Raw genomic sequence first — 21,763 nt, forward strand, 5'->3', positions numbered from 1 at the left:
GCTTTGTCTTGGTATTAAAGCAAGGCATTTCTCTCTTGACGACTCTTCTTTTCCTGATGGGTTTTGCCGAATGGTACCCGGTTCACATGGCTACAGTTTACATTCTGGCATCGCACAAACACAAATGCTCACCTATGCGACTCATCATGTTTAATATTGCAATATCATATATGTTTCAATTATGATCAATACTATATTAATATAATATTTAGTATCATTGGCATTTCGAAGCGTTCCACTGCTGTGATATCCCTTTGGTTTCAATATTATGCGATATGGATCGAACATTTTCAACCTGCAATGTTTGTTTGTTATATGTAAATGTGAGTTAAATATCAGCTTTAACGCGACTCGATTTTTCCAAGCCAGCGTCGCGATATGCATAATCGGATACAAGTTAAGAAGGGTTTTAGAAATATGCGTAACTACATTAAAGACCGTGCATGTTCTACTTATTAATTATTTATCGCAGCTACAAAACATATAGCTTATTTGCAATTAATCAATTAAATAACATTTTGTTTCCTTCAGATTGTGGAAAGCCCGCTGTCTTTTTAAACGGTGAATGTAGAGCAGCGACAACCACTTTTCAGTCAACAGTACACTGTTCGTGTCAAACTGGGTATCATTTCACTGGAAACAACAATATCATTAAGTGTCAGGCGGAAGGAAGATGGAGTCAACTAAACGGCAACTGCTCGATGATTGGTGAGCTTTAATCATGCGAAAACCGGCCATGTTGGGAATATAAAATAATGTATTCCTGGCTAGTAACTTGATCGTCCTGTACGCGTCTTTTACTGGCAAGTTTTAATATTAAGGTGTTAAATAGCGCACAATCTCGGTGTCCGCGTGTTCCTTTTTTTCACAACAATATGAGGACTTCTTGTTCGATAAGCGAACTTGTGAGAAAATGCTTGATCAATGATCATTCATTAAGTGATCAAATGCGTATCTTAGTTTTCACGTCAGACGCAAAACTTTTTGAATACAATCAGAACAATAACAGCAGTTTTTGCGAAACTGAAAAGATGTATTCTTATGCGCTCACGAAAACAGCTCTTTCACGTCGTTTAATAGCCTTTTATCACTGCATTTCACCATCACTATTTGCACCCATGTTTTACGTCTTTAACTGTAGTAATGGGGCATATTCTTTTAGAACCGAATCCGGACTGGCAATACTTGATACTGTCTTTATAAAAATTGCACGCGCACAAAAAATTTGACATCAACATCTATTGGGAATAAAGATCTGTTTACTCGGCTGTTCCGGATATAGAGTTGAAGATACTTAAGCAGATCCTGTAACTGAATACACATTATTATGCAACATGGATGGAACATGGGATCTTGGTCATTAATATGAAGATTGGGAAATACCTTTGTACAATAATCTTATCAATATTCCATATTTGTATGGTTTATTAAAAACATAAATACATCATACTGCATAATGTTTTCTACTAGGTTGCTAGAAATATGTGCGGTTTAATTTTTTTAACATCTTTGCGCTAACGCTGCGTCTACAATATTTTGGTGAAAGCGTAAAACCATGTAAGATATTTGTGTTTAATTTGTTTTCAAAAAGTTTCAATAGTTTGTCATGATACATGTTCTTATGTCATTTACCCACCACATTAATCAAAATCTGCATTCTTGAACTTCAATTAAAGCATTAAATTCGGATTGATATCATTTTTAAAGTAGTGCTGTCTCAATCGATCTGTCTTATTTGATAACTTAATTCAGATTGTGAAGATCCTTATTTAGTTCAAAATTTGCACCTTTGATCTTATATACTGCACGTCAACTTAACATGTACGAACTACATTTCCGCCGTCCCTGCTCATTGTCAAAAAGCTTACAACAGTACAGCTTTTATGAAACCAGTTAAACACAATAAACGACTTATGATTTTGGTTTGCTATTTCAGAATGTGGAGATCCCAACACTAGCACAAACTGGATGATGTACCCAAGGGACACTAACTTTCAGCATATTCAATCTACATCTACGAATTTCGGAACTATTTTAGACGTACTCTGTACGGATGGGTACCGAGCGGTTTCAAGCCTTCAATTCCTTCCATATTTTAGAATCAAGTGTGAGCAGACTGGTAAATGGACAGGGGGCTATGGATGTGAAGGAAAAGGTATACAGAAATAACATCAACTATATCTCCTTCATAAAATGTCATGGACGTATAGCATACCATAACGTTACTTGCTTGTGTAGCTTAGTTGAAACAATTGATACTATTGTATGACGTGTTCAGTGTTCTCATTAAGACAAACAGTTTTAAGTTTATATATTATTATTATCATTTTTATTATAATAATTATTATTATTATAACATCAATCCCTTACAAAAGATGTCATAGAAATATGGTATAACATAATGTTACTTGCTTTCGTAGCTTAGTTGAAACAATTTATACGTTTATCCAAGCGAAAATATTGTATGTTTTTTTTAGAGTTCTCATTCAGACAAACAGTTTTAAGTTCATCCTGAATGATAAATTGAAAAAATGATAATGCGAAAAATGAATTCCTATGCATATCAACAACACATGAATCAAAGACTTATGCTATAATTTACACTTAAAGACCTGTTACTTAAGGCTATGGAATTTCTGAAACATAAGTAAGAAACACTGCTTTTTTAAGGTAAATGCTGACCTTTGCGACTCATCATGTTTAAAATTGCATTGTCATATATGTTCAATACTATATTCAATAATCTATTTGAATGCTTTCTCTGCTAGTGATTGCCCTTTGGTTTCAATATTATGCGAAATAAATCGGACATTTCAAAAACGCGTTTTTGTATGTTTTATGTAAATGTGCGTTTAATATCCGCTTTAACATGACTCGATTTCTCCAGGCCATCATAGCGATATACATCATGGGCGAGGAGTTTAAAAGGGGTTTGAAATATGCGTATTTACGTTTAAGACCGCGCATGTTTTATTTATTAATTTTTCATCGCAGCTACAAAACATAAAGCGGTGATTTGCAATTAATCAATTAATGAAGATTATGTTTTCTTCAGATTGTGGTCAGCCCCCTGGCGTTTTAAACGGTCAATGTACAGCAGCAACAACCACATTTCAGTCAATAGTACACTGTTCGTGTCAAACAGGGTATTACTTCACTGGAAACAACAACAACATTAACTGTCAGGCGGACGGAAGATGGAGCAAACTTAACGGCAGCTGCTCGATAATTGGTGAGTCATGAAAATGCCGATAACAGCTATTGTATAGTAACAAAACAATTTAGTTTCGTAAATAGCTTTTACTCGTGGTTTTTTGCTCAAATGTGATAACGCCAACTAACGTTGTTTAGATATCATACATCAAGCATACACACGTCGTCAAATGCATCTGTAAGTAAGCAATTCGCCTCAAATATCTTCGTTACCTAATCTTATTAAAAGGCGTGAATAAAACGTTTAAGTGGTGTAAAAAATATAAGTGAGTAAAACAATAAATAACACAATAGTAAAAAAAGGATGCCACCACCCAAATTGTTACAATTTTCGTGTTTAAAGTATTGAATGCTTTGTATCAGTGCATAATCATGTTTATCAGTATTTCATAATTCAAGGAACAAACGCAAACCATATATTCACATCAATAACAAAAATACGTATGTCTTGTCTTTAATAATTTTACATAATTTAAACTTCTCTACCATCTCGCCGTACAAAGCAAATTTCACGATATCATTGTCATACTTGACAAAAAGGGACCCATTGGTTACTGCAACAATTGATGATATCGTGTCGATTACGTAATATCCACGTGTCTATAAACTAGGACCGAACTATACAGAGTCTGGCCATTAAGTGGTCTTGTGTTCATACAATATAATGACCTACACTAATATGATAAACGTTTGAAAGCAACACGTGTAAAGCCTCGCTGAAAGAACAACTGTGTAAAGTTCAGTTAATTCACTTTCGAAATATATTTAAGTGTCAGCACCAGAGATACTTAAGTAAACATTATTAATAAGCAATACCAAATTGTATTCTAACCTTAATATTTAACAGTCAAAAAGATACAATGATCGATCTACAGCAAACATTAATACATATTTAATTACAAATTTCACAACGATATTATATTCCGTTAGATTTAATTTTCAGACTAAGTCATACGCTGAATATAGTTAAGAGTAAAACTTAATAACTTGCGTTTGGAAAACGTTTCCCAACGCTTTATAAAATAATTGCGAAAGTACAATGTGACAGACCCACACTTTACACGATAACACTATTTTTCATACTGCAGAATTCCCGTAGTTGATCCACACGTGATCGTCAATACTTCAAACGGTACGACATACTTGTCAACTGCCGTATTTTCTTGCATCAATGGTTACACATTGGTTTGTGGAAATACATCAAAATGCATGGCAACATCCAAATGGAGTCCAGACGTGCCAATTTGCCACATTAAAGGTAATCACTTTTTACACAGCACAGTCATATATGTTTCGATTACATTGTAGAATTTTCAAACACATTTTCACGTTATATAAATTGTTTTCTTTGATATGCGGATTGTACTTTTAATGTCAGCTGTAACACGAGCGATTTAAACAAGCCGTTGAATACAATTTTAGAAGGCTTTTGAAATATACATACTTACGTTAAATACTGCGCTTTTGATTGCTAATTATTCAATGCAGCCTTTAAACAACATAAAACTAATTTGCCCATTAATGAACGATATGTTCTTTCAGATTGTGGACATCCATCTGTCGTTTTAAAGGGTGAATGTAGAGCAGCAACAACCACATTTCAGTCTACAGTACAATGTACGTGCGAAACCGGGTATAACTTCACTGGAAACAACAACAGCATTAAGTGTCAGGCGGACGGAAGATGGAGTCAATTAAATGGCAACTGCTTGATAATTGGTGAGCCATGAACATTGATAACAGTAGTTTTCTAGAAAAAATAAACACTGCATTCGAAAGCAGTTCCGTGAGCAACCTGTATGCGACCTTTACTGTCATGTTTGCAATATTAAGGTGTTCAAAAAACTATTTGTCAGCGTGACCCTGGTTTTGCACCATAGTAAGTTTTTTCCTCTTTGTTAAGCGAACTCTAGATATAATTCTTGATCCTTCATCAAACACTCAAATGCACATTTTTGTTTTGACGTTCGGCACAAAACCTATAGAATAAAACACGGGTTGACTACAGAGAAATCACAACGCTATCAGCAACTGCCAAAAAATATAAATGTTTTCATATGCCCTTACGTAAACAACCCTTTCGCGTCGTTTACTCACTTGTCTTCACTGACCATTTAACCCACAATATTTGCAAACACATTTCACGTATTTCGTTGTAGTAATGGGGTACCTTAAACAGCGACCTCGAATTTGGAATGCTTGATCATTTTTATTTTGAAATCACACAGTCAAACAAATATCTATGACTTCATACCCTATGAGGAGTGAAGACCGGTTTAAAGGGCGTCTCAATGTATTACCCAATACATCTTCAGCTTTTTACAGGTGCCGATCGATTACTTGCATATCTGTGTCAAAATCGCGATGAACTAATAACGTTCTCCTGTCAAAAACTGATACCTCCCAGGCTGCAAATTTTACATAATAGTCCACTGCTCAGAAATCTCAGGCAACTCATCACAATTCGCTTAATTTACTTAACAATACCAATCTTCTTACTATCAAAACAACAGACCATTTAACAATAAAAACACATACCGTTAATTAAGCAAATGTGTTATTGCAAACAAATCAACGAGTGAAGCACTGATATTGCAGTTTGTCAAATAATAAGTATCTGACGGAATATATTACATTCGAATTGCCGTTACCCACACTGAGTCACTTATGAACAAAAGTATAAAAAAACATACGCGTGTCGTGAAGTGAAAGCGTACATTATTTCTATTAAGTATACCTCTTGAATGTCGTTTTCATAGATATTCATGTGTAGCTTTTTACTTATTAATTTGAGATCGAATTAACGTAATGCACTGGCTCCTCTTGCAACTGGTCAATTCAATAATGCTACCAATTTTGTATCACGCTAATTCGAAGATTATTTAAAATCGTTGTCGACACCTCTCTTTAACGCTATGTGCAAGAGATTAGATTTACATCATAAATAAGCAATGCAAAATGTTTCATTGTAACCTAATATTTAATAATCTGATATATGACACGCATGCTTAACTTACACGTAAATACATATTTTAGTACCAGTTTTAAAAAATATATTAAGTAAGATAAAGTTTTAAGCTTATGAAATACGTCGAATATAATGATGCATTAAACCTTATCATTTTAATTGTTAAAACTCTGTCCAATAGTTAATAAAATGCGAAGGTACACTTTGAAAGCCATGCACTTCACACGATAACACTATTTTCCAGACTGTAAAATTCCCCTTGTTGATCCAAGCGTCATATTGAATACTTCAAATGGCACGACATATTTGTCAACTGCCACATTTTCCTGCATAGCTGGCTACACACTGGTTGGTAAAGAAACATCAAAATGCATGGAAACATCCAAATGGATTCCGGACGTACCAACATGCAACATTAAAGGTAATCCCTGTTTTTCATATTTCAAGCATCTATCTCGATTATGTTCCATAACATGCCCATGCACTTTTTAAACCACATTTTGTTTACTATATATGCAGATTTCCTTTTTATATTAGCTGAAATAAAACTCATTTTTCCAAGGTAACATAGCGATATATTTGGTTGAATACAAGTTTAGAAGGACTTTGAAATATGCCCAATTACGTTCAAGACCGTATGTTTTTACTATTAATTATTCATCGCAGCTTTAACACATACTTGTAATTCGCCTTTTAATTCACATTATGTTTCAACCAGATTGTTGACAACCTGCCTGCGTTCTAAACGGTGAATATAAAGTAATCACCAATATTTTACAGTCGACCTTCCAAAATTCCGGATAAACTGTTTTGGGAAAATAAATCAATGTGTTCTACAGCAGTTACGTGACTGAAACCTATTGGGAGTTATGTTCGGTTTAACTGGCATTACAATCTAACACCTGGGCCTAACTTAATTATTAGAGATTTATTAGAGATGTTAATGTACATATCCCTAACTTTAATATATTTTAAGACATGCAAAAAGGACACTGAATAAAAATTATAAGAACAAATTTGATTTAGAAAGCATCGGTGACTTATGTTTCAAACACATATGTTTATGAATTTTTTTTCAAACGTTAAATACATCACGGACATTAAATCGCAAAAAACCGTTAACTCTTAAACAATAATAGTTGATTTATGAATGACATCAATATATTATTTCGCACTTTAGTTGTAAGCAAACATAAATGTTAACTGACTATTAAAGGTTTCTGGTTGAACCCATGTCAATTGTAATACTCTGAACGGGTTAAAAACAAAAAATCCATTTCCACATTTGTGAAAAACAGATATAATGTAAAATATATTTGTGCGTTTTCTATTTGATCTTCAAATAAGAATTTTTTAGGTGCTTAGTCACGATATAATAAACAATAAGTTTTGATGTTCTCTCATTTTGAATGCAACAACTTACAACAATTGCATCCAAAAGTAATGCCTTGTAGCGATTGTGTATTCAACAATTTTATTTCATCAGTAAAATAAGTGTGTACATGTGTATCCAAGTTATTAAAATTGTTACTTTAATTGGTCAAACATATTTAAATGATGCTTTTTTGTGAATACCTTAAAATGTCAGTGTATTGTATCCACAATCGTACTTGATAGTACTCATGTATGTGAATTACAATTATTTAAAAATATTCAGCCCGCTTTATTACAAAATTTTAACGTACAGTTTTTTTCAGGATTGAAGCCAAAAAAATGATGTTATTCTTAACCAAAAAATATTAATACGTAACAATCTAGGAACCAAATCTGCGGGCATTAAAATTGAAAATGACCATGACGCTGCCAAAATTTAGTGGTGAACCTGTATTGTATGCATGAAAGATTTGTATCAATATGTTTTTAGATAGCAATGATTGTATTCAGCATTATTCGGAAACCATTTTGAAGAGACTTTTAAGTCGAAATAAAGGCGCCAACTATTTTGTATCCGAAATAGATAATGCATTTATTATAATATACTTTTGTTACCAATTGTCTACTGGTTTAACAGTCACGTTCATAAAGTATAAAATTCATACCAATACAAAAATGCATTAGAGGTTACATTATCAATACATTCTTTCATAATACTCTTCTAAAATATATATATAACATTATAAAGTACACATGACTGTGTACGTTGTTCCGAGATCTTATGTCGAAAATGTGAGTTGTGTTAAGAAGAATCACATTTGAAAACAAAAATACCTATAAACTATTTTAAGCACCACTCTTTGTTGCTCAGTCAAGTTAACTGCTTGTTTAACATTGCAAAAATGCAATAGCACACTTTTCCATATGTTACCAAACTCGCATCCTATATTCAGATATCTTCTCTGATTTTAAAACAGCCGCGAAAGTATATTATTAATTAATAATTATATTGCCACTGTACTTTTCAAAGGTGCCTGGAAGACATGCTCTTGACTACTTCAATTTAATCAATCAAAACCAAACATTTGTCGTCTGTTTTTTTTTATAATGACTTTGCCCCTTTTGCCTAGCAAACTAAACTCGGAGAGCATTAAAAGGCAACACTTGAGCATTTTCTATGGCATATCTATATGTTATTGAATATGACAGATGAATCACAAATATAATATAAATAATTGAGAATTAGGCAACGATTAATGCAATGAAATAGAGCCTTATACTGCAATTGTTATCATGTTGATAAATTAGAAATTATCTTTCCTATTTATGTACGTGTTTGCATTTATTTTCGACAAAAATGTGATATAGATAAAAATCTGTTTTTGTATTTGTATCTGTTCAGGTTATGTGTTGTAACTGAAAAAAACGAAGCTTATTTTACAAAGCTGTTGCCCCAATGATATTGGGAACGTTAAATAGGTGTGTTTTATATTTTATATAATATGTTGACGGTTAAAATGTACTTGAACATTTTGGGCTAAAGTCATATAGACTTTGGAATTTACTACTCCTATTATAAAGTTTACTTTGTGTTGTGCTCTGATTTTCTGTTTGCTTAAAAGCAATATGAACATTTACCATGAATGTATTTAACGTGATTCGATTTCCGTAAGTTAGAATAATTTCAAATATAGACATCATGCATAACTCGAATGCCGAATAAGTTTACAACATGATTCATAAAAAATGAATTATTTAAACAAAAACATTGCAGACTTGCGATGTATATGTTTATTTCAGACTGTGGAAACCTGACGTATCCGAATGATTCTAGAGTCGTGTTTACCAATGGTACAACCTACTTGTCCACAGCCATAGTCCAATGTACTGAAGGGTATAGGATAAGGAACCAGCCCAACAACTCAATAACAGCCGAGTACATTCATTGCACCTCAGCAGGTCTATGGCAAATCTCCAATGGCTGCGAACTAAAAGGTATGTTAAAAATGTTCTGTAATGTACACTTAAGGCAAACGTTATATTGCGCAAGGTAGATTAAAATAGATTTAATTTAGCTAAATGTATTGAGACCCCTTTTTAAATGGCATGTACATGTGATTCGTCATATGTGTTTAACAACTCGAGACGTCGGACCATGCATGCAATAAAGCGTTTGGAAGTAATGTGTCCACATTTGCTCTATAAAAATTATTTTCTTTTTGTTCGTGTTTTTATCGTGCATAATATGTTATGATTTATTAAATGTATTTAACAAATCGTCTATGGGGAGTTTCTGTATTCAATGCAAATGACACGCAGACATATATAAGTTTCAGAATTGCATACAGAGCATGAGCCACATGTATCTGATTATTTATTGTTTCAGATTGTGGTAACCTGACATATCCGAAGAATTCGTTAGTTGAAGTTCTGAATGGAACTACTTACTTGTCCATGACTAACGTGCAATGTAATGAAGGATATAGATTGTTGAAAGAACACAATAACAGCATCAATTCAGAAACTATTAAGTGCACGTCAAATGGTCGATGGGAAGACTTCATTGGCTGCGAACCAAAAGGTATTCGCCAGTTGTTAGAAACAAAACGTATGGTATCTTGGGGTATTTTACACAGGAATGATAAAACAACGAAAATATTATCAACATATTACATATTTGTTTACAATCCGAAATTTTTAAACGATACATGTATGTTACTTTATGACTATATGATTTTTTAATGGCTTTAATGGATAATGAATGTTTTTATTTATCAGCAATAAATATATTTTTTAGATTTAGCGACTTCGTCTAATATAATGATATTTAGCTAACACACGGTTATAAAGTACAAGTAAATTATTAATAACGGGTACAGTACTTATGCACATATGCTTGCTACGTCTTTGCTTCATGATTATTCTTAAACTTGTTTGCACGATTTAATCAATTTTGCTTTGTGAAGAGACTATATTGTCAAAATTTCAAATATAAAGTAAATGCATTTTTCATAGCTTCCGAAATACGTTTCGGCAGAGATTTTTGAAAATGCAGCTCGAATAAATGCGACTTTCAGGTTGCCGTTGTATAGGTGTTATTTCTTTTTATAATTAACAGATATGGATTGTTTCTATTGTTAAAAACTATTTTTACACCCATTCGTTTTGCGTCGGTTGTGGAAATTCTACAAGTTAACATATGTCGTTAGCTCAATAAACAACAAACTTCTAGACGTGCAATGCATCTGTTTATTTCAGACTGTGGCAGTTTGACATATCCGAATGATTCTACAGTTGAGTTTCCGAATGGTACAGCCTACACGTCAATTGCCAGAGTAAAATGTTCTGAAGGGTATAGGATAGGAAACCAATCCAACAATTCTATGACAGCAGAGTTCATTGAGTGCACCTCAGCAGGTCTATGGCAAGTCCCCAATGGCTGTGACCTAAAAGGTAGGTTAGAATTGTAGAGTAACGTATATTAATTACAAAAGCATCTGCGAAGGGCAAATACAATCTGAGGTTATTTAGATTTCTGTATTGTGACTTTTTGTGTACGTGGTTTATAACTTTTTTTTAACCTTCATTTATCATATCAAGACGTCAGACAATTAATGCAGTTACACTTTTTAAAGAAATATCTCCACATTTTTTCCCTTAAAATCATGGTCTTGTTTTTCGTGTTTATAACAAGCATATTGTATTTTGATAACGGTAATGGATATAAAAATCAACAAAAGAGATTCGGATTATCATCTAGTACATGCACTTGATACCTGTAATATAGCAGTTTTACAATTGCCAATATAACATTTGCCCTATGTATCTGGCCATGTATTGTTTCAGATTGTGGTAACCTGACACATCCGAAGAATTCGTTAGTTGAATTTCTGAATGGAACAACTTACTTGTCCATGGCTAAAGTGCAATGCAATGATGGATATAGATTAATGAAGGAACATAATAACAGCGTCACAATAGAAACTAGTAAGTGCACGTCAGATGGTCGATGGGAAGATTCCATTGGCTGCGAACCGAAAGGTATTTTCCAGTTGTTAGGAACAAATTTAACGGTATATTGGGGTGTGTTTAAACAGGAATAATTGAACTATTAAAATATTATCAAGCTTTTTAATATTTTTATACAATCAGAAAGTTATAAACGATACATGTAACTTCGTGACTTTATAATTTTGTAAATGACCTTTATGTTTAATTAATGTTTTTATTTTTTTAAAATGTATTCATTTGTTATATATCGCGACTTCGTCTAATCGAATGGTATTTTGCTAACACACGGGTATATAGTACAAGTAAATTATGACTAACGGGTACAGTACTTATACACATACATTTGTTCCGTCTTTGTTACATCATTATAATTTTACCTGTTTGCACGATTTAATCAATTTTGTTTTGGAGAGTGTACACATAAAATTGATTTAAGCGATTTCATTTCCGTATATTGACATACTTTCTAATAAAATAGGTAAATGGAGTTGTATAGTTGAAGTAAGTTTCGGAAGCGAAATTCGAAAACCGCAGCTCGATTTAATACGGTGTTCATTTTTTTATCTATTTTTATAATGTACACATATAGATTGTTTGTACTTTAAAAACTGTTTTTGCATTCATGACTTTTGCGTCGGTTGTGAGGATTCCACAAATAAACATATGGGAAAAGCCCAATAAACACCAAACATCTAGACGTGTGATGCATCTGTTTATTTCAGACTGTGGCAGACTGACATATCCGAATGATTCTACAGTTGAGTTTCCGAATGGTACAACCTGTATGTCGATAGCAAGAGTCCAATGTACTGAAGGTTATAGAATAAGAAACCAATCCAACAATTCTATGACAGCAGAGTATATTGAGTGCACCTCAGTAGGTCTATGGCAAGTCCCCAATGGCTGCGAACTAAAAGGTAAGTTGCAATTGTATAGTAACGTATATTAATGACAAACGTTATACTGCACAGGGCAGATACAAACTGATTTAATTCGGAATCTGCATTGTGACTCCTTGTGTACGTGGTCTATAAAATGTGTGTCATATTCATTTATCAACTTAATACGTCAGACAATTAATGCAGCTACACTTTTCAAAGAAGTGTCTCCACTTTTTGTCTCTAAAATCATGCTTTGTTTTCGTGTTTATAACAAGTATATTGTATTTTAATAAAGGTAATGGATATAAAAAAATCGACAATGGAGAATCGGATTATCATTTAGTGAATGCACTTGACACCCGGTAATATAGCAGTTTTCGAATTGCAAATATAATATTAGCCCTTTGTCTCGATTATTTATTGTTTTAGATTGTGGTTACCTGGCATATCCGACTAACTCTTTAGTAGAAATTTTAGATCGGACAACCTACTTGTTCGGGGCTAAAGTGCAATGCAATGATGGATATAGATTAATGAAGGAACACAATAACAGCATCAGTTTAGAAACTATTAAGTGCACGTCAGATGGTCGATGGGAAGACTCAATCGGCTGCGAACCGAAAGGTATTTGTCACTTGTTATGAACAAATATTACGGTACCGTCAGGTATTTTTTAACAGGAATAATTCACAACTAAAATATTATAAAGATATTCAATTTCTTGTACAATTATAAAGTTTTAAACGAAAAATGTTTCTTTAGGAATATATGATTTGTTATGATATTTATGTATAATGAATGTTTATATTGATAAGAAATGTATTTAATGTAAAGATATATAGCGACTTCGTTTAATAGAATGAAATTTTGCTAAGACACGGGTATATAGTACAAGTAAATTATGAATAACAGGTACAGTACTTATACACATACGTTTGTTCCGTTTTTGTTTCAGATTATCCTTTATTTTTTAACGCGATTGAAGCAATTTTGATTTGTGATGTGTACACAAAAATAGATTTAAGCGATTTCATTTCCGTAAAGTGACATACTTTCAAATATTAAGTTGATGCAGTCCTTTATACCGAAATACGTTTCGGAGGCGATATTCGAAAAAATGCAGCTCGAATTAATACGGATTTCATGTTGTTATTGCATAAATGTTATTTCTTTTTATAATTAACAGATATGGATAGTTTGTACTGTTTACAATTATGTTTACATTCTTTACATTTGCGTCGGTTGTGAGGATTTCACACGTTTACAAATGGCTTAAGCTTAATCAGCAACAAACTTCTAGACGCGCGAATATCTGTTTATTTCAGACTGTGGCAGACTGACATATCCGAATGATTCTACAGTTGAGTTTCCGAATGGTACAACCTACACGTCGATAGCCAAAGTCCAATGCACCAAAGGTTATAGGATAAGATCCCAATCCAACAATTCTATTACAGCAGAGTACATTGAGCGCACCTCAGCAGGTCTATGGCAAGTCCCCAATGGCTGCGAACTAAAAGGCAGGTTTCAATTGTAGTATTACGTATATAAATGACAAATGTTATACTTCGCAGGGCAGATAAAAACTGAAGTAATTTAGGTTTCTGTATTGTGACTTCTTGTGTATGTGGTTTATAACTTTTCTTTGTAATAGTAATTTATTAATACAAGACGTCAGACAATTAATGCAGTAACACTTTTTTAAAGTGGCGTGTCGTCTCTTAAAATCATGCTCTTGTTTTTCGTGTTAATAACAAGCAGATTGTATTTTGATAAAGGTAATGTATTTAAAAATAAAAACTTGAGATTCAGATTATCATCTAGTGAATGCACTTGACACCCTGTAATATAGAAGTTTTCGAATTGCCAACATAACATTAGCCCTTTGTCTCGATTATTTATTGTTTCAGATTGTGGTAACCTGACATATCCGAAAAATTCGTTAGTTGAAGTTCTGAATGGTACAACCTACTTGTCCACGGCTAAAGTGCAATGCAATGATGGATATAGTTTAATGAAGGAACACCATAACAGCGTCACAATAGAAACCATTAAGTGCACGTCAGATGGTCGATGGGAATATTCCATTGGCTGCGAACCGAAAGGTATTACTCCGTTGTTATGAACAAATATTACGGTACCGTGGGGCGTATTGAATCACGAATAATTGAACAATTCAAATATTAACAAGCGTTTTCCTATTTTTATACAATCAGAAAATTTTAAACGATACATGTAACTTCATTAATTTATGATTTTGTTAATGACCTTTATGTTTAATGAATGTATGTATTGATAAGAAATGTTTTTAATTTTTTAATATAAAGCGAGTTCGTCTAATAGAATGGTATTTTGCAAACACACGGGTATATAGTACAAGTAAATTATGAATACCGGGTACAGTACTTAAACACATACGTTTGTTCCGTCTTTGTTTCATGGTTATCCTATTACTTTTTTGCACGATTTAATCAATTTTGATTTTTGAAGTGTACACATAAAATGGATTTGAGCAATTTCTTTTCCGTATATTGACATAATTTCAATTATAACGTTTGTGCAGTTCTCATATACCGAAATAAGTTTCGGAAGCGAAATTCAAAAAATGCAGCTCGAATAAATACGGCTTTCATGGAGTTATTGTACAGATGTTATTTCTTTTTATTATTAACATATACGTAGTGTTTGTACTTTAATAACTATTTGTGCAAAGGTATTTGTCAGTTGTTATGAACAAATATTACGGTACCGTGGGGTATTATTAAATAGGAATTATTGAACAACTAAATTATTATACAGATATTTAATATTTTTACAATTATAAAGTTTTAAACGATACATGTAACTTTATGAATGTATTATTTGTTTTGACCTTTATGTATAATGAATGTACTTATTTATAAGAAATGTATTAAATTTATATATATAGCGACTTCGTCTAATAGAATGGTATTTTGCTAAGACACGGGTATAAAGTACAAGTAAATAATGAAAAACGGGTATAGTAAGTTTACACATTCGCTTATTTCGTCGTTGTTTCGTTATTATCCTTATCTTGTTTGCACGATTTAAGCAATTTTGATTTGTGAAGTGTACACATATAATGGATTTAAGCGATTTCATTTCCGTATATTGACATATGTGACCGGATGGTTATTTTGTTGGTTCTATCGTGGACGAAAACTCAATTTTGCTGAAATAAATATTTATTTATGATATTATAAATGATTAATATATCAAAGATGTACACTCTTTGAAAGTAAAGCATCGAATCAGTAACAATAATATTAATAATAGACAAATACAAGTAATGCATGACCCGACGGTGATCATTAAAATACAAGCAAAACAAAATAAAATTAAAACGACGAAACATAATGAAAATACTTAACACATTTACATGAAATATATATGTATAAATGATATTATAAATCATTGATATATCAAAGATATAGACTCTTTGAAAGTAAAGCATCGAATGACTATAGCAATCATTCGATGCACGAGATCGACATTGAACCTATTAATGCACGGGAAAAGGGAGGAGTGATCTGAGTATTAGACAAATTATAAACGTGCAACTGTATGGATGGACATATGTTTTAATTAAATTGAAAACAAAACTCGCGAAATAATCATTGATAAATTATGAACGACTGTATTCTACGCAGGAGTATAATGCACCTTCGGAGCGTCGAAATCGCAACTCCGATCTTATATTAAACACAGTCAACTTGAGACAATAATTTTAATTTATACTATTGTTATAATTATATCACACACATAATGTTCACTAGCATACTTCATAATCAGAAGACATAATTAAATGAACATCTTTCAATGTTAATTAAAATACATAAAACTTATTTTCATGATTGACAGGCGATATTTGAACTTAACACTATGTAGTCTTCTGTGCGCATCCACGCTGGTGTTTTGTAGCGCGCTTTGTTCTGCGCGGTTATAAACCTGTCAATGATTTATATTTCATTCTGTTATCTGTTTCCATCTTAGACCTGGACGAATGTTCATTTGGTGGAGAGTTTTTCTGTAGACATGCATTAAACCAGACACGAGTGTGCGTAAACATTGACGGTGGATATGTGTGTGTTTGTAACAAGGGATTTACTGGATTAAGCTGTGACACAGGTTCGCCGTTTTTTTTTGTTTCTTTATAGGTCTGATTTAGTTGAAAGAGTTTTTGTAATCAAACAGAAGATCGATTCTGCATTATAAACTTGCTTGCTAAAGTATTAGTACACATGAATTAAAATCACAATTTATGCTAACTGATCCTAAATTCGTTAAGTGCCCAATAGTTATTGTATTTTTTTGCATTATGGACCAGTCATGCAGTCTGCATAACATTAAGCAATAGTCTTTATTACACTATATTTGTTTTAGAACATTGTAACTGAAAATAACTATATTACTAAATCAGACAAAAAGGCAAATTGCATTACAACTGTGTTTACGCTTTGCTTATACAACAATTACATGTTACACAAGTTCGCTTCGTCCAAAGAATTTTCTTATCTAATAAAGGGGCCTTAAACTTTATATTTCACATCCCGTGGTATTTATTCTTGTGTTGATTTACAAAATGTATAAACGCATTACTTTATGTAATTCAATTTATAATATCAATATATTTATGTACAGTTTTCAAAACAGGTTGCGGTGGCGTATTTGATAAGGTGTACGCCTAGCGATCGAACGGTCATTGGTTCGATCCCCATTGTGGGAGCGTTCTTTAGATCTTCCCCATAGAAACCAAGAACTGGTTTTAGTCCCATGAAACAGACTCAAGAGCGTTTCAAATAACTTTTAGGCCTTCGATGCGAACGAGTTAATATAAATAAATTTAAACTAAAACATTAAATGTATTATTATGGTTTAAGAAACAGCAGTTCATGGACATGATTTGCCAGTTCAAATAATTCAAGTGCAAGGAAGAGAATAATGATGCGAAAACTTCGCAACACAAAATATATGCCGGTTTTCATGAGTGTAATGAAATGCATTATTTTATTCATATACAATATATGAGTTGAGCTGAATAAAATACATCGCAGAACCGGTGTACACCTCATATAATTAGTTACTGGTTTTAAGTTACTTAAAACATGACAATATTTGAAACGTTAAAAAGTATTCAGATAACGATTTTGTTGGATTTATTCGACAGTTCATTAGTATAATGAATATGTAATCGGCACGATCATTTTACCCTCGAAAAGAAATATGTTTGGTCAGAAGATTGTTCTACGAGCTAAAAATAATAAATATTTAAGCATGTATTTATCGGTAATTAAACGTTTTGAACAGAAAAAGAAAAATGTGTATTCTATTTAATGTAACTGATTAGTCTGTTATATTATTTGAGATATCGTGGAATGTGATGCCATTACCTCGTGCGGTCATCATGCGGTGTGTTCCAACACATATGGTGGTTACTCGTGCGCATGTGCGGATGGATATCCACAAGGAAATCTATATCTGGGATGCTTTAGTAGGTTTGCAATTACCATGTAAATTGTTGCTGTCAATTATTGCATATGATGTACACATATAGCTTTCGGTGTATTGAACATTCAACTGAACGATTATTTGTCGCGTTCATTTAATACGAATGTATTACTTAAATTGTTTTACAAATGTATTATTTAAATTGTTTTAAGATCATGGTATTGGTTTGTGTTAGAAACTTTGATTTTCGTTTACATAAATCATACAAAAATGTATGGCTTGATGGATCACCCTGATAAAATTAAAGAAAAACATGCAAGTACAACCATCATAAATAGTGAACACCATCAAATTTCGTCTTCGAAATCCAAATGGTTTTAATCTGAAAGCAAACAAAAAGATGGGTTCACTTTAAAGTACATTGATTCATACATAAAACGTTAAGATGAATATATAATCCGATACACAATTTTACAGAACCAGTATTGCTTGACTTCAATGCACCTGGAGATAAATACAACGGTGACAACATTATTATAGATGCTTACCATATCTCAAAAAGGCTGCCGTACTTAGGGGAATATATTCATTGGTTCAAGGTAACTTAAACATTATTTGTACATGACAGTAAATATACGTTAACATACACCATCAGCGATATGCCATATCCACATCGTTCTATTTAAAGATTTCGCTATGCATTTGTTTTAGCCAAACATGAACGGATTCGTATCTCTAGATTTTCAACCTCTCTACAATCAATACGGAGGTGAAAATGCCACAGAATGGAAGGCAGCTGTTCAGAACCACAAAGTGGTCGCTCCGTTATGGACAGACATTGACAGCAGTAATATAACAAACGGTGGGCTGTGGATCCACATGTTAACCGACCACCACAATGATACGGTGGACATTCAGAAGATAAACGACATCTTTCGTCAATACACAAACCAGACAGAGTTCAATGCCAGTGTGGCCCTGGTCGCCACTTGGAAGCACGTTACGGTTCATTCGCCTTACGAACCCGGATATGAACTCGTTAAGCATCAGGTAATGGTCCAAGTAATTAAATTAAAATGCTGAACAAATCATGTTATGCTTATACGAACACACACATTTGGATTATCTTTGTGTTTAAATTTGTCGATTAATGTAAAAAAAAACTTATAACCACGACTTAGAAAAACTGACATTGCTTGAGTTGTTTAACGAAATTCAGTTATCCGATGTTGATTATTCACGGGAGGACGAGAATTTCAATGGACTGTAGAGCACAATATTATATGCTAAAATACTCAAAATATACATAGATAATTCTTTTCTAAAATGCATCTTATAAGCAATAATATGTACCGATGCACCAATCATGTGAATCAGTTTCCGCAAGTGCTACCTCTGCCGACCGAATATATTATCTAAACGTGAATATTGTAATGTTGTTGTTGTAGAATTATTGTTTATCAAGCAAGACACATTCTGGCATTACTGTATAAAAAGCCATGACAACTATGGTTTCGATCTAAGGCCTACCTATGGTAATTTATTTGCGAGACTTTTTAATAACAGCTTTATTCGTGTATTCAAAATTCGTTAAAACTATATGTATTGAAAAACGAACATATTAGCTTAGTTAGTTACACATGGGAAACAAAAACTAAGCTGAAATTCAATTGCCGCTGATTTTACTGTGCATTACGCTACAAGTTGAATACTTTAGACCCTGTCGATGCAGTGCATTATTGTGTCAGACGACATGTATACCTACATCATGTTCAACTACGACAACGAACAGTTCAGTATCAAACCATTACCGGAAGTCCCTGTTGCTAGTGGTTACACAAATCTAGATAACACGGGAATCATTTTGTCTAACAGATATAACTTTTCTCTACTTAATCAAGGATCTAATGTTCAGTCAGGTAACTTTTCATCCTACGTAAAAGCAGATAATGTAACCGTTTTCTAAGAATAAAAAAAATATATAATGTTTACAAGTGTTACCTTAAAAGTGTAGACGTTTATAACTTTACAAAAAAAGTATCCATATGCAAAACATACAAATCGTAATTATTGTTGAGTTTAAGATTACTAATTTAAAAGTTGCTTTATAATTTGTGAATGGCTTTGACAGGTTTTGCTGGAAGGTGGATCTATAATGTAACTGTTATAACACCATCAATGAGGAATGAAATTCAATGTCAGACGTTTTACGAAGACAATAAGGTTCAGCTCAAAGCTTCGCAGTTGGTGTATGCACTTCCGTGTCCGTGTCAGGAGGTGTTGATGATGGAGGTAAGTGGCACCATTATATATCGTCTAACCAAAAGTCAAGGTATTGGAACTTAATATAGACTTAAATTCTTCATGACCTTTCTGTACGTTGTACTATAGGACTACACGTTCACTCGCAATGATTCCCTACGCCCCGAGTTTGGAAGTCACTTGACGTGTTACGAGTCGTGGTTCTTCAGTGCATATGGCATCAAACAGAGATGCTGCTACATGTACGTGTTCATATCGAATTTAGCTTTTATAACGGGCAACCACAAGCTATTTGTAGTTGGAGATTGTACTTTGAATTAGGAATTTTGTAAAAAAAGAAGAAAATATTTATTACTTGCATTTGAATCTAATATTTTCTAATTTAAAAACGATACGATTATTCGCACGTAAAAGTCTGACTTAATGTATATTCTATACCTTTCCATTCTGTTATACCCAGCATATATATTTATAGAAGTGATTGTCTATTTGCTAAAATTAAGCAACACTTCTGTTTTTATTAATCAGAAGATACAAAACTTTCGTTCAACGTTTCGCTTGTTTATCTTTGCATATTTACCGCAAACATTCCAGGTTCAGTAAATTACAAACAGAGTACCCAGCTGCAATTGCAGCAGAGTTTGAAAATACCACTATTGCCTCACTTCTCCTAGATGGCTACAACCAGTGTTGTAACCCCAGTGGAAGCCAAAAATACTGTCCTCGGTACGCTGAGATCAACCCGCCTGATGACTGCTCTAGGTATACGATCAGCGACGAGGTACTGGCATACCGACGCAGCATGAACAACGTCATGGAAACTATTGCACAAAATGAAACTCTCGACCTCGGGTTTTGGGGTGGTTTAGAACGAAGTTTAAAAAATGTGTTTGGATTATAAATAAGGCAATACATGGCTTCCATAAAGCAGTTTGCAGTTGTTATATTTTAATTAAAAGTATAAATTACACTAATGAAAGCATCACAAGAAATTTACAGGAAAGCCAAAAATACTGTAAACTGTACACGGATATAATTCAGCTTGATGGCAACAAATGGTAGACAGTCTTCGATGAGATACAATTTGATGGAAATAAACTGTGCGTGTGTGAAGTTAGCCTATTAAGCCTATTTAGCCTATTACGTACATAGGTTGAAACATACACCCTATTTAGCCTATTTAACAGCCTCTTTAGCCTTTTTAGCCTATTTAGAAAGATAAGTACATAGGTCAAAACATACATCCTATTTAGCCTATTTAACAGCATGTTTAGCCTATTTAGCAAGTTTAGTACAAACGTAGACATACACATCCTATTTAGCCTATTTATCCCCTGGACGCGACCTAGTGCACGCTGACCTGCCGTCGACTGCTTGTCGGGCTTACCTAGTTTCGGCCGGGACTTTTAACTTGGGTCGGAGTCAGGTGCAGCCTATTAAGCGTATTACGCGACATTTTGCCTGTGAGTGGGTATGCCACTTTAAGCGCCCCTTTTGGACGAACAAGAGTTATCCCTCGGAAGCGGCCTAGTGCACGCTGACCTGCCGTCGATTGCCTATCGGCCTGAACTAGTTTCGGCCGGGC

At 33.3% G+C, this 21,763-nt stretch overlaps 1 protein-coding gene across 19 annotated transcripts in view; it reads left to right on the top strand.

Moving 5' to 3' along the window:
- The window catches only part of LOC127841170 (sushi, von Willebrand factor type A, EGF and pentraxin domain-containing protein 1-like), a 38,825-nt gene extending 17,725 nt beyond the window's left edge, over window positions 1-21,100 (top strand). For 5 of the 19 annotated variants that reach the window (XM_052369791.1, XM_052369795.1, XM_052369800.1 and 2 more), the window contains 22 exons: window positions 532-708; window positions 1,937-2,155; window positions 3,056-3,232; window positions 4,295-4,471; window positions 4,756-4,932; window positions 6,426-6,602; window positions 9,356-9,550; window positions 9,942-10,136; window positions 10,814-11,008; window positions 11,402-11,596; window positions 12,289-12,483; window positions 12,877-13,071; window positions 13,773-13,967; window positions 14,358-14,552; window positions 16,462-16,596; window positions 17,834-17,959; window positions 18,394-18,515; window positions 18,628-18,966; window positions 19,634-19,835; window positions 20,048-20,208; window positions 20,308-20,420; window positions 20,773-21,100. In XM_052369791.1, the coding sequence (XP_052225751.1) occupies window positions 532-708; window positions 1,937-2,155; window positions 3,056-3,232; window positions 4,295-4,471; window positions 4,756-4,932; window positions 6,426-6,602; window positions 9,356-9,550; window positions 9,942-10,136; window positions 10,814-11,008; window positions 11,402-11,596; window positions 12,289-12,483; window positions 12,877-13,071; window positions 13,773-13,967; window positions 14,358-14,552; window positions 16,462-16,596; window positions 17,834-17,959; window positions 18,394-18,515; window positions 18,628-18,966; window positions 19,634-19,835; window positions 20,048-20,208; window positions 20,308-20,420; window positions 20,773-21,079 (4,169 nt within the window). In that variant the 3' untranslated portion in view covers window positions 21,080-21,100. Of the gene's footprint in view, window positions 1-531; window positions 709-1,936; window positions 2,156-3,055; window positions 3,233-4,294; window positions 4,472-4,755; window positions 4,933-6,425; window positions 6,603-9,355; window positions 9,551-9,941; window positions 10,137-10,813; window positions 11,009-11,401; window positions 11,597-12,288; window positions 12,484-12,876; window positions 13,072-13,772; window positions 13,968-14,357; window positions 14,553-16,461; window positions 16,597-17,833; window positions 17,960-18,393; window positions 18,516-18,627; window positions 18,967-19,633; window positions 19,836-20,047; window positions 20,209-20,307; window positions 20,421-20,772 lie in introns of those variants that run through there. The other 14 variants (XM_052369792.1, XM_052369799.1, XM_052369801.1 and 11 more) reach the window with 14 other exon arrangements.
- Window positions 21,101-21,763: the final 663 nt, after the last annotated feature.

Source organism: Dreissena polymorpha, chromosome 8 (assembly GCF_020536995.1).
Source record: "Dreissena polymorpha isolate Duluth1 chromosome 8, UMN_Dpol_1.0, whole genome shotgun sequence".
Classification (NCBI taxonomy): domain Eukaryota; kingdom Metazoa; phylum Mollusca; class Bivalvia; order Myida; family Dreissenidae; genus Dreissena; species Dreissena polymorpha.